This window comes from Equus caballus, chromosome 14 (genome assembly GCF_041296265.1).
Source record: "Equus caballus isolate H_3958 breed thoroughbred chromosome 14, TB-T2T, whole genome shotgun sequence".
Lineage (NCBI taxonomy): Eukaryota > Metazoa > Chordata > Mammalia > Perissodactyla > Equidae > Equus > Equus caballus.
In genome coordinates this window covers 83,468,554-83,488,516 of record NC_091697.1, presented here as the reverse complement: position 1 = coordinate 83,488,516, position 19,963 = coordinate 83,468,554, and the positions used below count along the sequence as shown (strand labels likewise).

Genomic DNA, 19,963 nt, shown 5'->3' with positions numbered 1-19,963 from the left:
TTGCTAACCATGAAGATGGAGTGAGTCATGTGGCAAAGAATGGAGATGGCCTCTAAGATCTAAAATTGGCCCTCAGCAGACAGTTAGCAAGGAAACAAGGGCCTCATTTTTTATAGCCCAACAGAACTGAATTTGGCCAGTAACCTGAATGAGCTTGGAAGCAGATTATTTCCCAGAGCCTCCAGAAAGGAATGCAGTTCAACCAACACCCTGATTTCAGCTTATGAGACTCTTGAGCAGAGGACCCAGTCATGTTGCATCTGGACTTCTGACCTTAGAACTGTGAGCTAATAAATGGGTATTATTTAAAGACCCCAAGGCTATGGTAATTTGTTATGTAGCAATAGTAAACTAATACATGGTCTCCCCCCGCCCAAAAAGAGAAGAGAGTGAGGAAGAAATAATAGCTGAGAATTTCCCAACTGATAGACATACATTCACAGACTAAAGATGTTCTGTGAAACCCAAGCAAAATAAATATAATGAAAACCACATGTAAGGTGGAATCACTGCCAATATAGAATTCCACACCCAGTGAAAACAGGTTGTTTCAAAAATGAAGGTGAAATATGGTTCTTCAGGAGGAAATAAAATAATCTCATATGAAAGCATGGAAATGCAAGAAAATGGGTAAATATAATTGCATACTGACTGTACAAAACAACAATAATAGTTTGTGTCATTTAAAATGTATTAAGAAATAAAATACATGACAAAAATAACACAAAGGTGCGAGATGAGTAAATGAAGTTAAAATATTCTAAGGATGTTTCAACTGAAAGACACCCTAAAGCCTGGCTTCTTGAAATCCTCAATGCTTTGGATGAGATTGACTTTCCCCTCTAGAGATCATTAGAATAAGGCTCCTGTTGGACTAGAGCAGCCTCTGGAAGAAGCCCCCTGCTCTGCTATTTTATGATGAAAGCTCTATCAGCTGCTGAAAAGAACTAGTCCCAATGAGAAGATCATGAAGAAAAGCCCAAGATTGCTTTCATATCTATAAGAGGAAATTTGAAGATCTTCGGCAGCATGAATAAGAAGACTACCTGTGGGTCTCAAAGAGGGAAAACCGTCCAGGAATATTATCAATATGAAGAGCAGACAGTTATCTATTTTCAGTTTTAGTAAAGCTGTGATTTTCTATAGAAACTAAGAAATCTTCAGAGGTGTAGTATTTCCTACCACTCCTCTTGCAAACTTTTGCAAAAGTATAACTGAAAGGCATCCAACTCTAACTCGTTCTTACCCTAATCACATTTTGAATATGAATATTTAATCAGAATTATTTCAAAGTTAACATATTTTCATTGAAAAAATATTTTCCAGAGGGAATTCCATTAACACCATTTAGATACATCATCATTGTTTATATACACTGTTTTTCATATAATTTTCATTTTGTTAGTTATTTTTATAGGTATCAATTCTTTTCCATTTGAAATGAATGCATATTTTATCCATTAGTCAGTTCCATCCATATCAAACTGTACTAATAATAGCTTCTGCTATTGTCAGTTTTCCTTCAGAGCCATTATTTCTATCAAAACTAACTGTCTTGGATAACTTCTAACAGATCTAATTTTTGTCAAAAATATTTTATTCTTTCAATTTTGATTCTGTATCAAATGTTATTACACAGTTTGATTGACTATTTTATAGATTATTCATATCACTGTTATTCATTACGAATTAATTATTCCTTAGAGAAATGCAAGGAAATTACAAAGATTTTTATGAAATAGAAACAAAATCCCTAAAAGGATTCCCCAGAAAAAGAAAGAGGCTTTGAAGCTATATACTGGATGGGCTTCTTAGCTCTTGAATACCCCATGGGATCAAAACACCGAGGTCAAAGAGTTCTGTTTTATACTGTGGTGACAACATGAGCATTTAAAAAATCATTTACTCATTTCAAACTAAAATGGAGGAGAGGAAGTAAGCAGGAATATAAAGTAAGATTTTCCATAAGTTAACAAATTGTTGAAGATGGGTAATTGACATATAGCAGTTCATTATATTTTCCTATTACATTTAAAGCTTTCCACAGGAATATATTTTAAAGATTTTAAAAGTCATTTTAAATATATAATGTAACATTTAAGAAGAAGGATTTCCTTTAGGGTGTGTAACCTTTTTATATTAACATTCAATAAAAAACTGAAGACACATTATTAAATCGTAAGCCAGTGAAAACATGACTATGAGGAACGAAAGCTGGTCAGGTATGCGAATATCTTGTAATGAAAAGATCTGTGTGTAACAGTGAAGGGACTATTAGTATGTAAGTGAATAACTAATAAAGGACTTTCTTGCCTACTAGGGGACGTGGTGCATATAATGCCTATGGGTCAGGCAATAAACCTCTTGGTTGCTCTCTCTCTCACAAAGACTAACCAGAGAGGGGAGGAAAAAAAAAAGAATTTTTAAAGCCTCGATCCTTGCTTCTGTGCCACTTAAAAGGGAGAAGTTGAAATTACAGTCCATTATTTAGCTAAATGCTCAATTAGGTAACTTTGAATATAAGAAAATTACCCTGGAGTCAAACAAGTAGCAGAGTGGTCAACTGCTCTGCATGATAAAATAAGAAAATTTGTCTGGAGGTTGGTAGGAAGCCCAGGGAAATAAGAAATACTGAGAGTAATGGCCCCAAAGATAAGCAAACAGGGGAATTTTAAAATGAGTCCTGACTCATGTAAACGTCAAAGGATCAACAGGGATAATGTATATTCAATTTTAAGTCATTTGTATTGCTGCCATATAAACCTTCTCTAACTCTCTTACCTTTCTGGAAAGTCTGATATGTTTAAAAGGCCTTGTGTGTATGGTGATCTCTGGCACACAATAAAGGGACTGATTTCCACATCTGAGTTAATGTGAGGTAGAAACAGAGAGAGAGCTAGAGGGAACAGCACAGATATTTTGAATTCCTCAGAAGGAAAAACTGAGGGAACAGTGACCACAAGGATAATATTTGTCAACCCATTGGAGAAGGAAAGATTGTGGTTCAACATTTTGGTGGATTGGGGGCTGCAGATAGGTAGGACAGAACTAAGATAAACTACATAGGTGGAAGACAAAATATGCTCTTAGACTGCTGCTTTCAGCCGTGCTACAGCAAGAGCTAGATGATAGTCACCTACTGCTTTAAAACCATAAAACTGAAATGATGTAACAGACGGAGGCATGTTTTAATGTAGGAGTATATTTTCCACTCCCAATTCCCGTAAGCCCCTTGTATTGTGGCCATGTAAAGCAAATATTCTTTTCTTCTTTTTAAAGTTTTCCTTAAAAGGGAAAATAAGGCGGGAAATAGCTTTTATAGAGAGCTAGGAGTAAAATGTAAACACCATCCAGGAGTTGAACATTTTACCGGAAAGGAAGAAGTAAAATAAAAAACAATTACCTTCTGATTGCCTAGTGCTTTAAAATTTGTACAGCCTGCAAAGCAAGGAGAAAAATAGCCAATATCATCTCTTCCACATATAGCAGAATAAACTGTAGATGAGCAACCACAATGAGAATTGCAAGGAGCTGTCAGGTTTCCCAACTGCCCTGTTCTGTAAAAAAAAGAGATGGAATGTAACTATGATACCACTGTATTATACTTATTAATGTATATGTCGAGATGTCAGTGAGATCAATGATTATTGAAATAATTTCTTTTGTAACAGCTTTATTAAAGTTTAACTGATATACAATAAATTGTACATATTTAAAGTGTACAATTTGAAATTTTTTGTTATATGTATGCACTTGTGAAACCACCACCACAATCACGTTAACAAACATAACCATCACTCCAAAAAGTCTTCTTGTGTCCCTTTGTAATTCCTCCACCCCCTGGCATCTGCTGCTCTACTTTCTGTCACTATTCATTTGTCTGAATTTCATCACATTTTATGAAATGGAATCATACAGTACGTGTACTTTCTTTTTCTGGCTTCTTTCATGCAGCTGGTCTTTATATGGTCTTTGTATGGTCATATGCTTCTACGTCTCTTGGGGAAATATTAAGGAGTAGAATGTTTGGATCAGATGGTAGGTATTCATTTAACATTTTAAGAAACTGTCAAACAGGTTTCCAAAGCGGTTGTGCTATTTTTCATTCCCACCAGCAGTGTATAAGAGTTTCAGTTGCTTTCTACACTTCATATGGTAAGTCTTTTAACTTTAGACATTCTAACAGCAATATAGTAGTTTCATATTTGGGTTTTTAATACGCATTTCCATAATGACAAATGATGGGGATTTTTCCATGTGCTTATTTTCCATCTGTATATATTCTTCTGTTAAATATCTGTTCAAATCTTCTGTCCATTTTTTGTGGATTGTTTGCTTTCTTATTAGTAAGCATTGAGAGTTCTTTCTATATTCTGGAAACAAGTCCTTTGTTAGATATGATTTTCAAATATCTTCTCAGAGTCTATAACTCATTTTTTCATTCCCTTAACAGGATCTTTCAAAGAGCAGAGGTTTGTATTTTGATGAAGTCCAATTTATCAATATATTTCTCTATAGATCATGTGTTGGAGTCATGTCTTAAGAAATCTCTGCAGAACCCAAATTCACAAAAATTTTTATTATAGTCTTGGAATTTTATATTTAACTAAAGATAAAATATAATACTTTTATATTTCACTAATTTTATATTTCAATAATCATTTTGAGTTAACTATTTTATATGGTACAAGATATGGATCAAAGTTCTCTTGTTTACATATGGATATCGAATTGTTCCACCATCATTTGTTAAAATGACTATATGTTCTCCCCTAAATTGCATATGCACCCTGTCAAAAATTAATTATCCATATATATGTGGGCCTATTTCTGGACTCTCTATGCTATTCTACTGATGTATTTCTCTATATTTACATCAATACTACTTTCTTGATCGCTGTAGGTTTATAATAAGTCTTGAAATCAAATAGTGCTAGTCCTTCATTTTTGTTCTTCTTTAGAATTGTGTATGGTTTTTCTACACCCTTCACATATCTAGATTTCTCCAATATCTAAAAAAAAAAACCTTCTGGGATTTTTATTGTGATTACATTCAATGCATACATCAATTTGGGGAGGACTAACATCTTAACAATACTGAGTCTTCTAAACCCATGAACATGGGATATCTCTCCATTTAAAAATTTAGGTCTTGGGGCTGGCTGTGTGGCCAAGTGGTTAAGTGGCCCACTCTGCTTCAGTGGCCCAGGGTTTGGATCAGCTTTGAGGTTTTGGATCCTAGGCACAGACCTACACACCACTCATCAAGCCATGCTGTGGTGGTATGCCACACAGAAGAACTAGAATGACCTAGAACTAGAGTATACAGCTATGTACTGGGGCTTTGGAGGAAAAAAAAAAAAAAGAGGAAGATTGCCAACAGATGTTAGCTCAGGGCCAATCTTCCTCATCAAAAAGCAAAAAAGTAAAAGGAAAAAATAAAAGTCTGGCTCCATCACTCACTTAGCTGAGCAAATCACTCAGCTTCTCTGTTAAAAAAAAAAATGGGTCTTTAATTTCTCTCATCAATGTTTTGTACTTATCAGTGTATAGGGTTTTCACATCTTTTATCATATTTGTCCTTAAGTATTTCTTTTTCTTGACACTATTGCTAATGGTATTTTTGCTTAATATCAATTTCCCAGTTGTTTGCAGGTAGTATATAAAAATACCACAGATTCTTGTATACTGATCTTTCCTTCTACACTATTCCTTTTTTCTTGATACTATTGTTATAGTATTATTTTTAATACTAATTTCTGCTACTCTGTAGATAGTATATAGAAACACCATAGATTCTTGTAAGTTGCTCTTGTATCCTAAACTTGCTAAACTCATTTTATTAGTTACAGTGGCTTTTTGATTTTCTATATAGACAATTGTGTTGTCTTCAAATAAACAGTTTTATTTCTACTTTTCCTGTCTGATGCCTTTTACTTATTTTTCCTACAGTATTATTATGGCAGGCACCTCCAGCACAATGTTAATATAGAAATATTGAAAGCAGACATCCTTGTTATATTCCTGATCATTCAATGTTTCATCATTGTTTTAGTCAACTTAGACTGCTATAACAAAATATCATAGACTGGGTGCCTTAAACAACAGATATTTATTTCTCACATTTCTGGAAGCTAAGTCCAAGATCAAGGTGCAGGCAGCTTTGATGTCTGGTGTGGGCTCTCTTACTGGATTGCAGACTGCCACCTTCTCACTGTATCCCTCAGAGGGAAGGCTTTGGTCTTTCCCTCTTCTTCTAAGGACACTAATCCCATCATGGGGATCCACCCTCCTGATCTCATCCAAACCTAATTATCTCCTAAAGGCTCTACCTCCTAATACCACCACACTGGAGACCAGGACTTCAACATATGAATTTCGTGGGAGGGGGAAACAAACATTCAGTCCATAATAACCACTAAATATGATATTAGCTGTATGTTTTCACAGATTCTGTTCCATTCCTAGTTTCCTAGTTTATCAGAAATAGACGTTACACTTTATCAAGTGCTTTTTTGGCATCTACGGAGATTACAATGTTTTTTTCACTTTTAGCTTTGTTAATATGGTGGATTACATCAATTGATTTTCAAATATTAGGCCAGCCTTGCAACTCTATGTTAAATCTTGATCATAATTTATTTTCCTTTTAATATACTATTGGGTTCAATTTGCTAAAATTTTGTAAAGAATTTTTGCATCTATGCTCATGAGAGATATAGGTCTATAGATTTCTTTTCTTACAATGTCTTTCTCGAATTTTCACATCAGGAAAATGCAAGTCTCAAAGAATGAGTTGGGAGGTATCCATTCCTTTTCAATTTTCTGGAAGAATTTGTGTAAAATCAGATATTCTTTACACGTTTGGTAGAATTCCCCATTGAAGTCATATAAGCCTGGAGTTTTCTTTGTGGGATTGTGTTTAACAACAAATTTCATTTATTTACTTGATATATAAATTATCTGTTTCTCCTTAAGTGAGTTTGTGTTGTGGGGGATCAGAATTGGGCACCCCAAAATGTGTCTCTTTGCCTTGCCTTGATTTATTTTTTTTAAAGATTTTATTTTTTTCCTTTTTCTCCCCAAAGTCTCCCAGTACATAGTTGTATACTCTTCGTTGTGGGTCCTTCTAGTTGTGGCATGTGGGATGCTGCCTCAGCGTGGTTTGATGAGCAGTGCCATGTCCGCGCCCAGGATTCGAATCAATGAAACACTGGGCCGCCTGCAGCAGAGCCCGTGAACTTAACCACTCGGCCCCGGCCACGGGGCCAGCCCCTGCCCTGATTATTTTCAAGAACAGAAGATTCTGAAAGAAACTTTGACCTCCCCCCTAAATGCCTAAAAGAAATTTAAGATAAAGGCCTGTCCCCAGGACAGGACATCACCATAGATAAGTCTAACTGGGAGGATCCTTGCTAAGCCCACTCTTACCAAAGTTCTATTTACCAAACGTTTGCTTTTCCATTTCTGTGTGAATTGCCTTCCTCCCCTTTGAAATCCCAAACCACTACCCCCAACATCCTCCTTTGTCTTTAGCTGAAGATGGTATTTTAGATGAGAGCCTCCATCATTTTGGCAAGTTACTCAGTTTTCCTGAGTTTCTCCATTTATGTTATAAAGCTTTGTTTGATTTTCTCCTGTTATTCTGTCTCATGTGAATTTAATCCGTAGACCAGCCAGAAGGACCCAGAGAGTAGAAGATATGTCTTCCTCCTCTAGAGTGTCTTTGAAAGGATATATCCATTTCATGGAAATTGTCAAATTTATGGGCTTAAAGTTGTTCATAATATTATCCTTTTGTCTGTTTAATACTGGTAGAATCTATACAAACGTCATATCAGATCTCTAACTCTTGACATTGATAATTTTTATTCTCTAGAGGTTAGCAGTTTTATCAATAAGTTATTTAAAAGTTTGTTCTTCAGTTTTCAAATACTTGAGGCTTTCCCAGAAATCATTCTTTATTATTTCTAATTTAATTCCATCATAGTCAGAAAACTGAACTCCACTGTATGATTTGATCCTTTAAATTTACTGAGACTTGTTTTATAGAATATGGTTTAGTTTGCTAAGTATTTCATATGCTCTTGAAAAGAATGTGCACTTTGCCTTGTTACATGAAATGTTCTACAAATGTCAATTAGGTCAAGTTGGTGGCAGCATTATTCAAATCTTTTGTATCATCACTGGGTTTTTTGCCTACTTTTATTACTATGAGGGGGATATTGAAATATCTGACCACACTTGTGGATTTCTACATTTCTCCTTGCAGTATGTAAGTTTTCGTTCCAGATATTTTAAAGCTCTTTCATTAAGTTAGAAAACGTTTGGGATTGCTATGAATTCTTGGTGAATTTACTACTTTGTAGTACATAATGACATTATTTATGTCATAAATATTGTTATTTATTTATGCTGATACTGTTTGCCCTCAGATCTACTTATTTTGATATTATACTCCAGCTTTCTTTTGGTTACTGTTAACCTGATACGTCTTTTCCCATCCTTTCACTCATAATCTACTTGTGTACATATTTGAGTGCATTTCTTTTATGCTGCATATATAGTTGGGTCTTGCTTTTTTAAAATCAAATTGGGATTCTCTGCCTTTTAACTGAGCTATTACAAATGTTTACATTTAATGTGATTACTAATGTGATTAGGTTCAAATCTATTCTCTATTTGTTTTCTATTTGTCCTATCTCTTCTTTGTTCTTTTTTTCCTTTTCTCTGCCTAATTTGAGATTAAACAAATATTTTGCAAAATTTTATTTTAACCCCAGTGTTGGCTTATTAGCTGTGACTTGTTATTTTAGTCATTGCTTCAGGGTTTATACTATACATCTTTAACTAAACAGTCTTCCAACATATGATAATATAGCATTTCATGTAAACCAATATTACATGTTAATCTGATTTAAACAATTATTTTTAAAGATATTTAAACAATAAAAATATTTTCAAATACAGTTACCATTTGCTTTGCTCTTCTTTGCTTTGTGTAGTTCACATTTTCATCTCATATCATCTTTTTCAGCCTGAAAGACTTCTTTTAACACTTATATAGTGTTGTCTATTGATCAAATATTACTTACATTTTTTTATGTCTAAAACTAGTTCTCCTTCATCTTTGACAGATATTCTGACTTGGTATAGAATTATAGATTAATTTTTTTCTTTTGGTACTTTAAAAATATTGTTCCACTGTCTTCTTATCCACATTGTTTCTGACATAAAATCTACTGTTACCCTTATCTTTGGTCCTTTGTGTATAAAGTAGTTTTCCCACCTCTCACTGCTTTTAAAATTTTCTCTTTACTCTTATTTTGAGCAATTTGATTATTATGTACCATGGTGTGATTTTCTTCATGTTTCTTGAACTGAAGTTTTGCTGGTTTTTTTAAGTCTGTATGTTTATAGTTCACGTGAAATTTTAAAATCTTGGTCACAACTTCTTCAAATATTTTCTTTACCAAGTCCACTCCTTTGGGAACTTCAACTACAAATATAGTTGGCCACCTGAAGTTGTCCAAGTCACTGATGCTTTGTTCATTTTATTAATTCTCTTTTCTCTCTGTGTTTTATGTTGGATGGTTTTTATTGCTATTATTTATTTATTATTTATTAGTTTCAAGGTCACTAGTCTTCTGCAAGGTCTAATCTATCATTAATCTCATACAGAGTATTTTTTCTGCACATTCTAGTTTTTATTTCTATCTGTTCAATTTGGGTTTTTAAAAATATCTTCTACTTAACTTTTTGAACACATGAGATACTGTGTTAACATCCTTCTCGGATAATTTAACATCTGTGTCTATTATGGGTCAGTTTTCATCAACTGATTCAGCTCCTCATTATGTGTTGTATTTATTTGCTTCTTTGAATTCCTTATAATTTTTCATTGGATACCAGGCCTTGTAAATTTTACCTTATCTATTTGGATCTTGCTTCTAAGATTTGATAGGCAGAACGAAAGCAGTGCTAATTTTACTTCAGAGCTAATTATTACTCACTACTGGACAAGATCCTTCTATACTTTATGCTCTGCGATTTTTCAGGTTCTCTGGTCTGACTGATGAGAATAGATATTATTCCCAACCCTGTGGGAGGGGTGGACACCGTGTCCTTTAATTTTTTTGGTAGTCTTTCCCCTAATTCTGTTTGGTAGCCAGGGACTTTCCTCACACGTATGATAATTAGTACTCTGATGCATACTTGAGGGAGATTTCTGCAGATATGTCCTCTGGTACACTACCCTGTGAACTCTAGCTGTAGTGGTCTCTCTCAATTGTCAACTCAATCATCTCAACTCAGGAAGTCTGCCAGAACCTGTCTGATTCTCCCTCCCTGTGCCACAACCTAAAAACTCTCTTAAGGGGGCTGGCCCTGTTGCTGAGTGTTTAAAGTTCTCTGTGCTCTGCTTCAGCGGCCCAGGTTTGAGGGTTCAGATCTCAGGCACAGACCTATTCTATTCATCAGCCATACTGTGGAGGTATCCCACATGCAAAATAGAGGAGGAATGGCACAGATTTTGGATTGGTGACAGTCTTCCTCAAGCAAAAAGAGAGGAAGGTTGGCAACTAATGTTAGCTTATGGCCAGTCTTCCTCAATAAAAAAATAAAAAAGGAGTCAAAAATTCTCTTAAGGCAGTAAGCTGGAGAAATTATATGGCTCACCTTGAATGTTTCCCATCTCTCATGTATCACTGTCCTTCACTGACTTATGCCTATGTCTTGAAAACCATTGTTTCAACATTTGTCAAATTTTTGGTTGTTTCTGGTCGGAAGGGAAATCTGTTATCTCATCTTGGCTAAAAGTGGAAGCGCAGAACAACTTCTGAATATAAATTTAGCATGAAATAAAAGGGTCTTATTTACATTATTAATCATTTGAAAAAGAGGCTATATTTCACAATCATTTTTAGGATTACTACTTTTTGATTTATAAACTATATATTTGAACCAATAAAGGCAGCAGAAACTAAGTCTGGATAATCAAAGTGAATGAATTTATTAAAATAATGCCTAAGAGCTCACAGAATGGATAAGAAGCCTAGAAAAGTAGATTTTGAAAACCATCAAGAACCCAAAAAAGGCAAGCAAGATTACATCATGGGACTAATCTTAGCAAGATGGCTCCCCAGCCCCTCTACACCCAGGACCAGATGAACTTGCCGTTCTCTTAGCTTTGCATTGGCTGCTGCAGGTAGTCTCTGACTAACCATGGGTTTTTGTATTACTTTCTCAAAAATCAAAATCTTGAGGGAGCAGTCCAATCAGCTGAGCCTAGGTCATAGCCTTGTTGATGTCAGGAAGATGAGAAAAGTAATATTTATCTCCCTTTGATTTATTTAGAGGAAGGCAGGCCCTGACTCACATATATACTAAATGAGCCTCAAATAGAAAAGATGATGAAAGGCATCAAAAAGACAAGGTTTTTTATACATTGTTGGATTCAACTTGCTAACATTTTGTTGAGGCTATTGCATCTAAGTTTACGAGAGGTATTGGTCTGTAGTATCCATTTTTTGTATTGCCTTTGGTTTTGCTATCAGAGTAATACTGGCCTCATAAAATGAGTTAGGAAGTATTCCCTCCTTTTCTAATTTCTAGAAGATATTATGTAGGATCACTCTTAATTCTTTAAATGTTTGATAGAATCTCTAGCGAAATCATCTGGGCCAGAAAATGTTTTGGGGGAGTTTATAAACTGTGGATTCAATTTCTTTAATGGTTTCTTTTATAGCTATTTGAATGATCTATTTCATATTGGATAGGTTTTTTCATTTGTGCTTTTCAAGGATTAGTCCATATTATGTAACTGTCAGATTTACATGTGTGGAACTGTTTGTAGTAGTCCCTTATTAACATTTAAATATCTATGGGATAATGGTATTGCCTGTTTCATTCCTGGTAATAATTTGTGCGTTGTCTGCTTTTTTTCTTTGTCAATCTTGCTAGAGATGTGTCAATTTTATTATCTTTCAAAGAACCAGGTATTCATTTCATTGATTTCTACTTCTATCTTTATTATTTGCTTTCTTCTGCTTCCTTTGGGTTTGTTCTGCTCTTCTTTTTCCAAGTTCTTGAGGTGGTAGCTTAGATCATTGATTTGAGGCTTTTCGTATTTTCTCTTGTATGCATTTAGCACTATAAATTTCCTTCTCAATCCTGTTTTAGTTGTGTCCTGCAATTGTGATAGGTGGTATTTTCTTTTTTTTTCAGGTCAATGTATTTTATTTTAATTTCTCTTCAGATTTCCTCTTTGACACATGGATTATTTAAAAGTGCATTATTTAGTTTCCAAGTGTTTAGAGATCTTCTCATTATCTTTCTGTTATTGATTATAGCTTGATTCTATTGTGATAGAAAGCATACTCTGTATAGTTTCAGTGCTTTTAAACTTTTGAGGTTTGTTTTATGGCCCAAAATATGCTCCGTTTTGGTGAATATTCCATTTTTACTCAAAAAGAATACGTATTCTGCTATTATTGACTGGAGTGTCCCATAAATATAAATTAGTTTAAGTTGGTTGATTGTTTCCTTTAGTACTTCTTTATTCTCCCTTGAGAGAGTAATGACCAAGTTTCCACGTATATTTCTAGATTTATCTTCTTTTCCTTCCAGTTGTATTAGTTTTTCCTTCTTGTATCTTGAGACTCTATAGTTAGCTGCATACATAAATAGAATTGTCTGTTCTTTTGGGTAAATTGGTCATTTTATCATTTTGCAATATCTCTTCATCCCTGTATATTTTCTTGGTTCTGAAGTCTGATATTAATATACTCATTCCAGCTTTCTTTTGTTTACTGTTTGTATATTAAAACTTTTCTCATCCTTTTTACTTTTAAAGTATATATGTCATTATTTGTTGTAGGTTCATCTAGAGTGAATTTAGTTGGGGTTAAATTTTTTGTCCAATCTGACATTGCTGCTTTCAAATAGGTAGTTTTAGACTAGAGATCAACGAATATTTTTTGTAAAGAGCCAGATAGTAAATATGTTAGGCTTTATAAACATAGTACTGTCTGCTATATATTGCTCTTTTTTAAACTAATGGACTTTATTTTTTAGAACAGTTTTAGGTTTACAGAATAATTGGGCATATAGAGAGACTTAACCATACCCCTTTCCTCCCCCTACACACAGTTTCACCTATTATTAATACGTTGCTTTAGTGTGGTACATTTTTTTACAATTGATGAACCAATACATTTGCCTCTTCCAGAACATCGCATAGTTGGAATGACACATTATATAGCCTTTCATACTGGCTTCTTTCACTTAGCAATATACATTTAAGGTTCCTCCATGTCTTTTTCTGGCTTGATAGCTCATTTCTTTTATCATTGTATAATATTCCAGGTATAATGTACTGCAGTTTATCTATCTACTCACCTATTGAGGGGTATGTTGGTTGTTTTCAATTTTTAGCAGTTATGAATGAAGCTGCTATAAACACTTATTGGCAGGTTTTTGTGTGAATTTGTTTTCAACTCCTTTGGGTAAATACCTAAAAGCATGATTGCTGAATCATATGGAAAGACTATGTTTAGCTACATAAGAAACTGCCAAACTGCCAAAGTGACTTACCATCTTATATCATCAATAGCAGTGAACGGAAGTCTTTATTGCTCCACATCCTCACCAGCATTTCATTTTGTCAGTGTTTTAAATTTTAGCCATTCTAATACATGTGTTGTGCTATCTTATCCTCATTTTAATTTGCAATTCCCTCATGGCATATGATGCTGAGTACATTTTCATATGCTTACTAGCATCTGTACATCTTTAATAAGGTGTCTGTTCAGACCTAGTGGCCATTTTTCATTAGGTTGTTTATTTGAAAATTGATGAGTCTTAAGAGTTCTTTGAATATTTTGGATATGTCCTGTGTCAAATATGTATTTTTCTCCCAACTTGTGGCTTGTCTTTTAATTCTATTAACAGCGTTTTTTCATAGAAAAAGATTTTAATTTTAGTGAAGTCCAACATACCATTTTTTTTCTCTCATACATCTTTTTTTGGTGTTGTATTTAAAATGTCATCACCAAACCCAAGGCTACTTAGATTTAATCCTATGTTGTCTTCTAGAAGTTTTATAGTTTTGTATTTTACATTTAGGTCTATGATCCATTTTGAGTTAATTTTTGTGAAGGGTGTAAGGTCTGTGTCTAGATTCCTTTTTGATCGCTTGCTTGCGTTTTTCTTTCTTTCTTTCGTTCTTTCTTTTTTTGCACATGAATGTTTAGTTATTCCGGCATCATTTTTAAAAAGATTACCCTGGTTCTTGTCCAATACAGCAACATAGGAGCCTCCTGAACTCACCTCTTCCCATGGACAGACCAAATCTACAGCTACGCCTGGAGAAATTCCCTCTGAAAGAAATCCAGAAACTAGCTGAGTGACTCCTACACATGGGGCAAATGAGAAAATCCCACATTGAAATGCGTAGGAAAAGCTGGGGCGCATTCTCACCATAAACTCCACCCCTAGGACAGTGCCATATAATTGGGAGGGACCTCCCAACTCCTGACTTTTCTCTGAAGAGCAAAGAGTTTGGACCTCACATCTAGTGTGCCAACTTTTAAGACTCACACCTAAGGGATGGGCCCCTCAAACACCTAGTTCCGAAAGTCAATGGGCTTGCATCCACAAGACCCACAAGCCTACAGAAAACAAAGAAACAGTTCTTAATGGGTTCTCAGGAGGACTCACTAAGGATTCACTGTGGCTATCCCCAGAGGGCGCAGGACCTAGGAATCAGGCCAAATATACCCATCTCTCAGTGTTTTCCTGAAAAAAGGCCTATTTACATACTTTAAAAGCTGCTGCCTGAGGGTCTGGGTTCTAATTTAGCATGAATCTGGGGGCTGACTGCAATCTTCCCCAAGCCCAGAAAAGCCAGCAGACACAACCTTTGCCTTCTCACTCCAGCCCACTACAAATCACCAACATCTGCCTGGAAGGAGGTTGTACACAAGTATGGAGCCCCAGGTTCTGTGGCTGCTGTCCAAGGGACAGGACCCTGGATCACCTGGCTCTGATAGCCAATGGGGCTTGTATTCATGAGTCACACAGGATTGTAGTAAACAAAGAAGCAGTTATCAACAAGCACAGGAGTAGCCCTCTGCAGCTGTACACTCAAGCCCGGCACAGAGGGAGCCAGCAAAAAAGCTCACCTCTCGGCTTCTCCCTGGAAAGGTCAGTCCTAACCACATACTTTGCTAACTACTGCCTGCATCTAGGTGCTGAATGCAATCTGCCCCTTTGGGACAATGACAGATCTTGGCACACCCTCAATTGCTAGGACCTACTAAGAACAAAGAAGGCAGCTCGGACAAACACAAAAGTTTGAGAGACAACCTAGAGCTCAGGCCTGGCTGAATGCTAAGGTTCATCTAGCTATTATAGATATAGGTAAGGTTATAGTTATATATAAGGTTCATCCATTTAATATAGTTATTTAAAATAAATATAACCAGAATAACCACAAGGTAAAAAGATAAGCTGTGACATCAAAAACATAAAATGCATGAGGAGAGTAAAAATAAACAGCCTTAATATGTGTTCGAGGTTGTTATTAGCTTAAAATAGGTTGTTATAATTATAAGACGATTTACATAAGCCTCATGGTAACCACAAGGCAAAAATTTATAGCAAATACACAAAACATAAAAAGAAAGGGATCTAAGCATACCACTAAACAAAATCATCAAACCACAAAGGAAGAGAAAGAGAAGAAAGGAACACAGGAAATACAAAATAGCCAGAAAACAATTAATAAAATGGCAATAAGTACATATCTATCAATAATTACTTTAAATATAAACAGACTAAATTCTCCAATCAAAAGACATAGAGTGTTTGGAGGCCAGCCTGGTGGTGCAGCAATTAAGTTCACACGTTCCACTTCAGCAGCCCGGGGTTCACTGGTTGGGATCCCAGGTGCAGACATGGCACTGCTTGATAAGCCATGCTGTGGTAGGTGTCCCACATATGAAGTAGGGGAAGATGGGCATGGATGTTAGCTCAGGGCCAGTCTTCCTCATGCTGTGGCAGGCATCCCACACATAAAGTAGAGGAAGATGGGCATGGATGTTAGCTCAGGGTCAGTCTTCCTCAGCAAAAAGAGGAGGACTGGCAGCAGATGTTAGCTCAGGGCTAATCTTCCTCAAAAAAAAAAGACATAGGGTGTCTGAATGGATAAAAAAAAACAAGATTCCAGGGGCCGCCTCATGGCATAGTGTTTAAGTTCGCATGCTCCACTTTGGCAGCCCAGGGTTTTCAGGTTTGGATCCTAGGCACTGACGTACACACCACTCATCAAGCCATGCTGTGGCAGTGTCCCACATACAAAATAGAGGAAGACTGGTGAAGATGTTAGCTCAGGGACAATCTTCCTCACCAAAAAAACCCACCAAAAACAGGTTCATCTATACACGGCATACAACAGACTCACTTCAGATGTAAGGACACACACAGGCTGAAAGTGAAGGGATCAAAAGAGATATTCCATGCAAATGCAAACCAAAACAAAGCTGGGGTAGCTATACTTACATCACACAAAATAGGCTATAAGATAAATACTGTGGTAAGAGACAAAAAAGGTCATTTTATAATGAAAGAGATCAATCCAACAAGAGAATATAACATTCATAAATATTTATGCACCCAACATAGAAGCACCTAAATATATAAAGCAAATAATAACAGAACAAAAGAGGGAAACAGACAGCAATACAATAATGTGGGAGGACTTCAACACTCCACTTTAAACAATGAATAAATCAGCCAGATAGAAAACCAATAAGGAAACATGGGACTTAAACTACACATTAGACTAGATGGACTTAACAGACACTTAGAAGACATCCATCCAACAGCAGCAGAATACACATTCTTCTGAAGTTCACATGAAACAATCTCCAGGACAACTCATATGGTAGGCCACAAAACAAGTCTTAATAAATTTAATAAGATTGGAATCATGTCAAGCATCTTTTCCAACTACAATGGTATGAAACTAGAAGTCACCTATAAGAAGAAAACTGGAAAGTTCACAAATATGTGAAGATTAAACAGCATGCTAGTGAACAACCAAGGGGTCAGAGAAGAAATCAAGAAATACCTTGAGATAAATGAAAATGGAAATATAACATACCAAAACCTACAGGATGCAGCAAAAGTAAGCCTAAGCGAGAAGCTTAAAGCAATAAATGCTTATATTAACAAAAATAAAGATCTCAAATAAACAACCTAACTAACCTCAAGGAACCAGAGAAAGAACAAACTAAGCCCAAAGTTAGTAGAAAGAAGGAAATAAAGATCAGAGTGGAAATAAAGGAAATAGAGACTAGTAACACAACAGAAAAGATCAATGAAACTAACAGCTAGTTTTTTGAAACGATAAACAAAATAGATAAATCTTTAGCTAGACTTGCCAAGAAAAAAAGAATACTCAAATAAATGAAATTATAAATGAAAGAGGAGATATTACAACTGATACAACACAAATACAAAGGTCACAAGAGACTACCATAAACAATTATATACAAACAAATTATTCTTTCTTATTTTCTCGCATGCTTTTTTGCTGTCATCGTGCCCTCTTTTTCTGCCTTCTCTTTTTTTTTTCTTCTCCCCAAAGCCCCCCAGTATATAGTTGTATATTCTAGTTGTGAGTGCCTCTGGTTGTGCTATGCGGGACGCTGCCTCAGCATAGCCTGACAAGCAGTGCCATGTCCACGCCTGGGATCTGAACTGGCGAAACCCCGTGCCGCCGAAGTGCAGCATGCGGACTTAACCACTTGGCTATGGGGCCAGCCCTCCTTCTCTTGTTTTGAGTATTTTATGAGATTTCATTTTCTCTCATCTGTTATCATAGCAATTATACTTCTTTTAATAATTGTCTTAGTGGTTTCCCTGGAATTACCAATATACATTTACAAGTAATTGAAGTCCACTTTCAAATAACTCTATACCACTTCACGGTAGTGCAGGTACCTTAGAACAGAGTATTCCCAATTTTCCCTCCCCTTTTATAAGATTGCTGTTCTTCATTTCACTATCCATAAACTATAATCACTGAATACCTTATTGCCATTATTATTTTGAACAGTTATCTATTATACCAATCAAAAATAAGAAAAATAAGAGATTATATTTTACTTTTATTTATTTATGTCTAATGTTGTGTCTTTCTGTACGTGGATCCAGATTTCCGAGTAACATATTTCTTTTTTCTGAAGAACTTCTTTAAACATTTCTTGCAAAGCAGGCTTACTGGTGACAATTCCCTTATTTTTTTGTTTGTCTGGGAATATCTTTATTTTTCCTTCAATTTAAATGATAGTTTCATTGCATACAACATTCCATATTGATGAGGTTTTTTTCTCCAACCCTTTAAATATTTCATTCCACTCTATTCTTGTTTGCAAGGTTTGTGAAGAGAAGTCTGTTGTAAATTATCTTTGATTCTCTATATGTTAAGTTTTATTTCATCTGGTTTCTTTCAAGATTTTCTTTTAGTTTTTTGATTCTGCAGTCTGAATATGATACATCCTGGCACAGACTTTTTGGTATTTACCCTTCTCGGTATTCTCTGAGGTTCCTGGATCAGTGGTTTGGTGTCTGTCATTAATTTTGGAAAATTCTCAGCCATTATTACTCATTTATTTCTTCTGTTCCTTTCTCTCCTTCTTCTCCTTCTGGTGTTTCCATTATATGTTTGTTCTACCTTTGTAATGGCTGCAGTTCTTGGATATTCTGCTCCAGGTTTTTTCATTCTTTTTTCTCCTTGGTTTTCAGTTTGAGAAGTTTCTATTGACACATCTTCAAAGTCAATGATACTTTCCTCAATCCTGTCCAGTCTACTGATGAGCCCATGAAAGGAACTCTTCATTTCTATTATAGTATTTTTGCTTTCTAGAATTTACTTTTGATTTTTTTCTTGGCGTTTCTATTTCTCTCCTTGCATTACCTATTTTTTCTTTCATGGTATCCACTTTTTCCATTAGAGCCCTTAACATATTAATCATAATTATTTTATGTTCCCATTCTGATCATTCCAAAATCTTTGCCATATCTGAGTCTGTTTATGTTGCTTGCTTTGCCTTTTCAATCATCTTTTTTGTTTCTGTTTTTGCCGTTTAGAATGCCTTATAATGTTTTTTTTTAAAAGCCAGACATTATGTATCAGGTAACAAGAACTGAGGTAAATAGGCCTTTAGTGTGAGGTTTTATGGGTTTTTGTCTAGGTGTTAGGCTCTGTTTAAAGTTTGTTGTAGCTGTAGGTATCAGAGGCCTCAGTTTTCTGTGGTATCCTCATTTTGTCTTCCCTATTGTCTTTCCTTAGAAACTCTTTATCAAATAGAGTGTGTCTTGCAGTTCTTTCAGTTGTAATTCTCTGTTATTACACTAGATATATGTTTATATGATGGTAATGTATTGCAGAGAGGAAGCATTCTATATTCTTATGATTAAATCTTAGGCTTTATGGGATTTTTTTTTTACTGAGCATTCCTGAGTCTTGCTGTGACCTTCAAAAGTTTTTCTTAGCCTTTTTATTTTCTTTCCCTTCTGTGAGACAGGAAGGTTAGAGAGGGTTGACTTGTCTAATTGCCCTCCTTCTAAAATTTGGCAGGAGAAACTCTGGTAAAGTAGTTTCCCTAAAGGGAAGGCTTTTGTTACAAAGAGCAGACTTCTCTAGGGAATACTTCAAAATGGTTACTTTTCCTTTCCCCCTCACCTAAAACACAAGAGTATTTTACCCCCAACTTTACTGTGAGAACCTGATGGAGCACCTGGATGTTAAGAGTCATGAAGGTATGGCAAATAGCCCTAAGACTGTGCCCCCAGGAGTTTTTAATTCTCAATTTAGTCCATGCCCCACCTCCAGCAATTAGTCAATCATTGTTTAATTTTCAGCTCCAATGGCTTCTGCTCCCAGTAAACTGCAATT

At 35.4% G+C, this 19,963-nt stretch overlaps 1 protein-coding gene across 1 annotated transcript in view; it reads right to left on the bottom strand.

Moving 5' to 3' along the window:
* Positions 1-19,963, bottom strand: part of SLCO6A1 (solute carrier organic anion transporter family member 6A1) — a 101,784-nt gene that overhangs the window by 29,073 nt on the left and 52,748 nt on the right. Inside the window, exon 10 of the mRNA XM_070233364.1 lies at positions 3,404-3,557. Coding sequence (XP_070089465.1) covers positions 3,404-3,557 — 154 coding nt within the window. The remainder of the gene's footprint in view (positions 1-3,403; positions 3,558-19,963) is intronic.